Source organism: Tupaia chinensis, unplaced genomic scaffold, assembly GCF_000334495.1.
Source record: "Tupaia chinensis unplaced genomic scaffold, TupChi_1.0 Scaffold000575_1, whole genome shotgun sequence".
Lineage (NCBI taxonomy): Eukaryota > Metazoa > Chordata > Mammalia > Scandentia > Tupaiidae > Tupaia > Tupaia belangeri.
The window spans coordinates 372,965-381,665 of NW_006160089.1; the positions used below are offsets into that span (position 1 = coordinate 372,965).

Genomic DNA, 8,701 nt, shown 5'->3' on the forward strand with positions numbered 1-8,701 from the left:
AAAAAAAAAAAAAAAAAACAAGGAAAATTAAACCCCAACATGAAATAACAACAAATAATATTTAACCAAGATAATGCAATGAACATCCAAATTAATTAGTTTAAATTAAAAACCCAGCAATACCATCTTGTTAGTCAGTGCAAACGCTACATACAGGGTTTTCTCAAGAAAGCTGAAAGCACCTGATTCTTTTGCCAAGTCATCAGATTCAATAATGTACAGGCTTAAATCTGCATTTTAAAAAACTGCCATTACATTAGTGCATAATTTATCAAAATTGTAAAAACGATTCTGCATAACTTAGGAGAATTTAATATCTAGTATATCAGCTGAAAGACTTAGGCACTTGGTTATATTTTTAATTAATTACTCAACAAGTAGCCTGTGTATAAATATTAACAAAGCAGAAACTATTCTTGAAAAATGGAGAATTAAAAAAAAAATTAAATGTTACAGATAAAAGCACTGCACCACACTCCTACATATAATGCAGTAAAGAAAGCTAGTATATAACCCTGTAAAATTCTATGGTAAGAACATCTAACTCCACTCTTCAAAAGAAGAAAAGAAAAAAAGGAAAACAAAATCCATGCAAAGTTCCATGAAAAAGATAAATAAAGCAGCTGGAATGAGATGGAAATTTCTCTCAGTGAAACATAAAATAGAAATAAATAAGTTAATTAAGTCTACTTTCACTAGATGTATCATTGTAGGATCCTGCTAGTTTAATAACTGAGTTGTTAATTTTCTACAGAAGCCATTTAAAATAGGAAATGGCTCAGTTACTGCACCGGATTGCTACAAACTCATAAAAAGCTGCTTGAAGCTTAAGTTAAATGTTGTCCAGATTCCAATTATTTCTGGAAAGTGAACATGTTACCCTAGTAAAGTAAATTTTCTTTTTTTTATAATGCTAATGCAAGAGGGCTTGAAGTATCAAAGAGTCCACAGGAAATGGATGCCCCCAGTAATATCTTTTTTTTAAAAAAAATATACATTATATAATATATATTATATATATAAAAAGCTAGTGTAAATGCTTCCATGGTGTGGTCACAAATTTGAAAGATGAATCTCCTTTCAGCTGTTAACCATCTTCCCATTTGCAACAGGTTTTAAAAAGTCATTTTTATCTTCAGACATAACATGAGTTTTCAGAATGAGGTTGCCAACACTGACAGATGTGGTGATGGGGAGGCAACTTGCATTGCTAATAGACACTGGGAGTGGCTGGCTAAAGCAAGAAGTTACCGGCAGAATTGCTTTTTGTTCTTCCCTGAGAGAAAATAAACAAGAGTGAAAACAAATTAGCTTTAAGTGAAAACATCTAAGAGTAACCATACATCCTTAATAAATGTTATATCAAATGTTAAGAGCAAAGGCCTATCTTTACACTAATAAGTATCAGAAGTCACTAAGAAAGTCCCATTTTCCAAAAATTATAATAACAATAATTAAATACTGGCAACGGCTAAATTTTCAAGCTCAAGATTAAGCCAATATTTTTGACAATAATTATACAAAATGGGAATAGCCAAGAAAATCTTAGAAAATCTAAGAATGGTTTTTAAAGAGAAATTCTTTTTTTTTCTCTCTCTCTCTTTTTTTTTTTTGGGAGAGATTTTCGCTATAGGGCGTGTGCGCTTGTCAGACAGACAGAGACAGACATAGAGACAGAAAGTGAGAAATCACTCCCCAGGGGGGATGGCCACGCCGCAATCCCTTCTCCTCCATTCTCCTCTTGGGATCTTGGGCACGCACGCACACGCGCCCGGTGTGAGTTCTAAGCCACCGGGTCCGGGACGCGAACTACGGTCAACTACGTGGGAGTCCAGCGACATAGCCATTATGCTAACTGCTGGTTCCTTTAAAGAGAAATTCTTAATCTAGGTTTTAATTCTCCACTTTGTAGTTTAGAAGTCTATCAGACTGATGAAATATAACCTGATACTGGAGCACAGGCTAACTTTATCCCAACAAAAAGCAGTTTCAAGCTAGCAAAATGGATCACTTGGTTAGCTCAAATTTACCCCTTCTTTCCTAAAAATCCGTAGTGACCAAATCATTTCCTAATAGAAGGTCTTTCCTTCATAGCATAAGGTCAAAAATGAATTTAACACAACTATTTTCTTTAAATACTCATGTCCTATATGCCCATGGGTTATGAATTTTCTGTCTAACACTCACAGAATCACATGGTCTTCACCTAAACTCTGTCTCTTCTGCTTAAGTGGCTCCTTTTGGTGTTGCTGGACTGAATGCCCATTTTCCACTGCTGTTCCATTCAGCAACTGATCATTTTGAGAACTGATACCAAGCTGTATGTCCAGAATCTCCTAAGAAAAAATGTTAACACTTCAGTATGAAATACTTTATACTTCAAAATTTCAAATGAAAAAAAGCCTCCTAATTATCTAACTGTTGCACTTACTTCAATTTGTTCACTTTGTCCATCAGGTTCATCAGTATCAAGTGCTGAGAGCTCTAACTCAATATCCCTATCGGGCTTAGTATCAGTTGCATCTTCTGTATAATCACTCTGTATAAGAAAAATATTGATTTTATACCTGTTTAACCTGGGCTTCCTTTTTAAATTAAAATGAGAATTCATTAACTAATAAATTATTATTTTTTAAATTTTTATTGTATTTTATAGCATTTTATCACTGTTTTTTTTCTAAATTTATTTCATTTTTATTTATTCATTTATTTATTTTAATTTAACCACAGAGAGAGAGAAAGTGAGAAAGCAAGCCACCAGGTCCAGGACTTGAACTGTAGTCAGCCATGTGGGAGTGTCCAACGCTTTAACCACCATGCCACCTGCTGGTCCCATCTAATGAATTATTTTGAAAACCAGGACTACATACAGAGCAGGCGGGTAGGGTGGAGGTTAAGATGACATGAAGGTTAAAGTGCCTAGATCCCACATGACTGGCTGTGTGGTTTGAGTCCTGAACCAAGCAGCTTGAGAATCATGCCAAGTAACATGTGTGTGCATGCCCCAAATCCCAAGAGATTCAGAAGGGACTGCACATGGCTATCCCCCATACGGCACAGTGATCTCTCACTTTCCCTCTTTCTGTCTCTCTCTGGCTAGTGAACACATCCTATAGCAAACTAACAAAGAAAGAAAGAAAGAAATTAAAAAATAAAAATCTGGGAGTACAATTTTACTTCTAGTCAGTCTTTTTTTTTTGCCAGAGGGTGCAATATGCTCATGAAAGAGAGAAAGAAAACCTACCCTAAAGGTCATACTGCTATCCCTTCTCCATTCTTCTATCCTGTCAGGATTCTGGGTATGTACTCACACATGCCTGATATATTTTTCAAGCCATCAGGCCTGGGTTTCAAACTCTGTGATCAACCATGTGGGATTGGGCTTTCTTTTCTTTCCTTTTTTTTTTTTAAAAGAATTATTTAATTTTATTTAGTCATTCATTCATTTTTAAATTTGACCAGAGAGGGACACAGAAAGAAAGAGAGGGAAAATGAGAAAGCAAGCCACCAGGTCTGGGACCTGAACCATAGTTGGCCATGTGGGAGTGTCCAGCGCCTCAACCAATGTACCACCTGCTGGCCCCCATGAATTGGGCTTTTTTTTTTTTTTTTTGAGAGATTTTCACTGTAGGGCGCGTGCGCTCGCCAGACAGACAGAGAGACATAGAGACAGAAAGCGAGAAATCACCCCCCAGGGGGGATGGTCACGCCGCAATCCCTTCTCCTCCATTCTCCTCTCGGGATCTTGGGCACGCACGCACACGCGCCCGGCGTGAGTTTTAAGCCACTGGGTCCGGGACACGAACTGCGGTCGACTGCGTGGGAGTCCAGCGACATAGCCATTACGCTAACTGCTGGTTACCGAATTGGGCTTTCTTAACCTTGAAGTCAAAGGGCCGATCAGATCCTCTACTGTAATTTTTTTTTTTTAAGAATTATTAATTTGGGGCCAGTAGGTGATATGGCAGTTAAGAGTGCTGGATTCCCACACGGCCAACTGTAAGCAGGTTGCTTTCTCTCTCTCTCTCTCTCTAATTCTATCCTTCTCTGGTCAAATTAAGAAAAACAAATAAACAGATAAAGTTAAAATAATTCTTTAAGAAATGAATTATTAATTGATTAATATTATTATTATTTTCAATTTTTCTATAGGGGACATGTGCTCAGGACAGGGAGAGACAAAGAGAGAGAGAGAGGGAAAGTAAGAAAGGAAGGTGCCAGGTCCAGGATTTGAACTACTATTGGCCATTTGGGAGTCTAAAACTTTAAACACCAGGCCACCTGCTGGCCCCTCTAGTGTAATTTTCAAAAGGACTTATTCACTCATCAAAAAAAGACACATTAAAATCCACTAAGCAATGATATGAACCAATGTGCAGCAACAGGAAATAAATACATTAAGCATGAAGCTGAGATACTCCGTTTCTTTACCTCTCCATTTCTCAGTTCAATTTCCTTGCTTAGAAGATTTAAGGTAAGATGACGGCCTTCATCCAGAGAATTCCACTTCTGTTGCATGGCCAGAGCATTAGCCTCCCTCTGAAGAAGTAATGAGTTACTCTTGGCCTGAATAAGGAGAGAGGAAAAAAAAGGAGTTAGTTTATAACAATAGCTTTTGAGTATCACTCTATTTTTTTTTTTTATTCGAAGCTAAGTTACATAAAGCCTACCTGCTGAAGTTCAATGCTCAAAAGGTCTCCAGTACTGGAATGCTTTCTATGACCAGATAAATCAGTAACAATGAACCTGTCCCTTTAAAAAAAGAAATATGTTTATTATAATAAAAGTAAAATAAATAAAGCAACAAAAGTAGTAATGATTATATATAAATTTTATATTATAAATTAATCCTGAAAATTTTTGTCATCATTCCAAACGTGAAAGTAAGACTTTTCTTTTTTTTCCAGAAATTAGTTATACAGCTCAAACTAGCAAAGCACATTTCATGAAAAAATGTGGGTATGGTTTATGCTTCGAAGATACGTATAAAGCAAGAATAAAATATCCCAATCCTGGGACCGGCAGGTGGCGTGGTGGTTAAGAGTGTTGGACTCCCACGTGGCTGACTGCAGATTGAGTCCCCAGACCTGGTGGCTTGCTTTCTCACTTTCTCTCTCTCTGGTCAAATTTAAACAAACAAACAAACAAACAAAGTTTAAAAACAAAAAATCCTAATCCTAAAGAATTGAGGGCCCTTTTGTGGCCGGTGGTGAAAGTGGAGAGAGGGTCATGAAGGCCTCAGGCACACTTGGAGAGTACAAGGTGGTGAGGCACTGTCTGCTCATCCCCAAATGCATCATGTCGCCCCTCTACCCCCAACCACATGATTGCCAATTCTCAATTCTGGTCCTGACTATCTCAGCTAAAGAAAATAAAGTCTTCAGGGGAAATCATCTTCTGTGACAGGTGATCAAAAAGTCTCCACTGCAGGTAAAGAACTTCTATATCTAGATACCCTTCAACTTGTGCAGTAGCACCCACATGTACCAGGATTATTGGGACCTCACCACTGGGTGCCATCACCCAGTGCTACCGTTGACACGGCCGTCTGGCAGCTTGCCCACATGCACTCTAATCAGATCATGTAGGTGAGGAGACTGCGACAATAAAGTGCCCACTGGCCGGTGGTCGAGTAGTTCCACAACTCCAAGATCAAGTTCCTGCTGCCCCACTGAGTCCTGCGTCACTAGCACAAGCCACACTTCACGAGGAGGCCCAACACCTTCTTCTAGGGCAGGGCCTCCTGACCTGGGCAGCCCAAATAAACTCACCCCAGCTGGTGAAAACAAAAAGAACCGAGAGCAAGTTTACCTACCGTTCAATATAATGTGCTGATGATGTGGCTTCACTGCCATATGAACTCCACCTTGAATCAACAGCATTGACATAAGGGACATAATCTGTAGAAATGTTGAAACAATAATTAGCAAAGTAAAAATTCAGTACATAGATGTGAATGTGCACTTTTCACAGATCTATATTCAAATATTCAAAGTGCCCTAGCACCTTTACTCTCCATTCAAATCTGAGTTCACTATTGTTGTAAAATAGAGGGAAATGGTCTCTGTCTCACAGGTTGAGATTTAAAAATTACAGTACCTACAACAGAGCAGGCTAGGTGTTACTTAAATAGATTACCTGATACACTGATGGGCTTAGTTGCACTTCCTTGGGAAGCAGTGGCTTGGACAGGATCCGTGGTATGGTAACCTGTACGGGAAGATCTTGAAATTGCACCCCATTTTGAGATGATGGGTCCATCACTAAAGGGAATTATTGGGTCTTCTTCTTTTGTCCTTCTCTGAGTTTCAAATAAATGAACTCTTCTCTTAACATCTCCACTATCCAGGTCCTGCATAAACCCCCCCAAAAAAAGGACTGTTGGCAATTACGTCAGCTATTAATAAAAGTACATGTATACCATTAAAATAAATGTAATTCTGGTAAATTTAACACTAGCTCAAGATATTAATGATAATCAAGCCAGTATAGTAAAGCATCAAACTAAGTTAAAATAATTTAAACATTAAATGCAATTTATTTCAGACTTACTAAATAAAGATTTGCTGCTTACAGATGAGTTATACACTAATGATACAAAGATAACAGTATTCTAAAACTTGAGTCAATGTATATTATCTACCCCACCTCCAACTCCTTCATCCCAGCAAAATCATACCATTAACACAGCATTTGAATTAGCAATTACATCTTTGGGCTCTGAATCGATGGCATTTATACAGGAGCCTATGGTGCCACAAGACCAGGGAGAATAATGGGAAAGATGATCATCTTCAAATTTTGTACCACTCACACTCTCAGAGAACTGATTGGGAAAAAAAAAAAAAGGCCAATTAGTAAGAAACTTAAATTTATAAACTTGCTATTAATATAAAATATTACAAAATTCAGAAGATTTTACATTAAATAACTATTAGGCTGCCAGGAAAGTCATGACGTAATTTTCTATCTCTTTCTATACAAAAATGTGTCATGAGTTTCCAAAACCCAACATATTATTTCAATAACTAATATAAAACTATTATAAGCAACAAATCGTTTTTATGAAATAGAAAATAGTCTGCCTTCTCTTTTTACTTTGTCCTTTAAGTGCTCATAAGGAACTTCTGATACTATCAAAACCAGGGACCAGCAGTTGGCATAATGGCTATGTTACTGGACTCTCATGTAGTTGACTGCGGTTTGAGTCCTGGACCTGGCAGTTTGCTTTCTCTCTCTCTCTGTTCTTCTCTGGTCAAATTTTAAAAAAAGGTAAATAAATAAATAAGTTTTTTTAAAAAAGCAAAAAACAAGTACACATAGTGGCCTCACAATATGATGTGCTCTCTCTCTAGGGACCAGCAATTAGCATAATGGCTATGTTACTGGACTCTCATGTAGTTGACTGCGGTTTGAGTCCTGGACCTGGCAGTTTGCTTTCTCTCTCTCTCTGTTCTTCTCTGGTCAAATTTTAAAAAAAGGTAAATAAATAAATAAGTTTTTTTAAAAAAGCAAAAAACAAGTACACATAGTGGCCTCACAATATGATGTGCTCTCTCTCTAGGGACCAGCAATTAGCATAATGGCTATGTTGCTGAACTCTCACGTAATCGACCGCAGTTCACGTCCCGGACCCGGTGGCTTAAACTCATGCCTGGTGCGTGTACGTGCGTGTGCGTGCCCAAGATCCCGAGAGGAGAATGGAGAAGGGATTGCGGTGTGGCCATCCCCCCTGGGGGATGATTTCTCGCTTTCTGTCTCTCTGTCTCTCTCTGTCCCTCTCTGGTCAAATTTTAAAAAAAGGTAAATAAATAAAGTTAAATAAAGTAAGTCTTTTAAAAAAAGCAAAAAACAAGTACAGATAGTGGCCTCGCAATAAAATGTACTCTCTCTCTATAAGGCTGACTCACATAGGAGGGCTCTGAATTCCTGGCTAGACACTCTCTCAGTACACTGAGCACACACATGCCCATGGTCCAGGGCTGGCTGAGGCTGGAGATGGATCATAGGCATCATAACCCTGTTGAGGTATGCTGTCTGTCTCTTTCACTCACAGAAGAAATAATAAACATAAAAAAGAAAACAAACAAACAAAACCCAATCAAAAAGTATCAAAAAGCTCAAGAAAAATTCATACTATGAAAAAACTATACAAGGAGTTCAAATTTTTTTTTAACAAAAATAAACTCACACGGTCACAGTCTATGTCCTAAAAGAGTCTGTAATTTTCTTGAAGAAAGAACATGTGCAAATAAGGGGAAATAACTGATAAACTATGAAGTGTTAAAGAATGAACAAAGTTCAAAGAGGCTCTAGAACTTGAAAGGGAAGTGAATGTATTTTAAAGGGATTGTAAGAAATACCAAAGGACCAGAATATTAAAACTGTAAGAATCATTAAATTTAGTTTATTAATTATACAGATAAAAAGAACTGAAGGCCAAAAAGGCAAAATGTCTGAGTCATATTACTAACTGATATCAGATATGACTCTTAGGAAAATACTCATTTCCTAAAGCACAATACATAAAAAATTAACATTTTTGGGACCAGAAGTTGGCGTAATGGCTATGTTGCTGGACTCCCATTTAGTCGACCATGGTTCGAGTCCTGGACCAGGTGGCTTAAACTCACACCAGGCATGTGTGCGTGCACGCTCAAGATCCCTAGAGGAGAATGGAGGAGAAGGGATTGCGGCGTGG

General features: G+C 37.8%; 1 protein-coding gene and 1 pseudogene across 4 annotated transcripts in view; one reads left to right on the forward strand and one right to left on the reverse strand.

Annotated features, from left to right (window-relative positions):
* Nucleotides 1–899: 899 nt before the first annotated feature.
* The window catches only part of LOC102482159 (roquin-2), a 66,361-nt gene continuing 58,559 nt past the window's right edge, over nt 900–8,701 (reverse strand). For 3 of the 4 annotated variants that reach the window (XM_014591469.2, XM_014591468.2, XM_006158206.3), the window contains 8 exons: nt 6,680–6,826; nt 6,139–6,352; nt 5,816–5,900; nt 4,671–4,752; nt 4,432–4,566; nt 2,432–2,539; nt 2,188–2,336; nt 900–1,276 (listed from right to left, as the gene is read on the reverse strand). In XM_014591469.2, the coding sequence (XP_014446955.1) occupies nt 1,081–1,276; nt 2,188–2,336; nt 2,432–2,539; nt 4,432–4,566; nt 4,671–4,752; nt 5,816–5,900; nt 6,139–6,352; nt 6,680–6,826 (1,116 nt within the window). In that variant the 3' untranslated portion in view covers nt 900–1,080. The remainder of the gene's footprint in view (nt 1,277–2,187; nt 2,337–2,431; nt 2,540–4,431; nt 4,567–4,670; nt 4,753–5,815; nt 5,901–6,138; nt 6,353–6,679; nt 6,827–8,701) is intronic. The other variant, XM_006158207.3, reaches the window with a different exon arrangement.
* Nucleotides 5,157–5,806, forward strand: LOC114009623 (60S ribosomal protein L18a pseudogene; annotated as a pseudogene).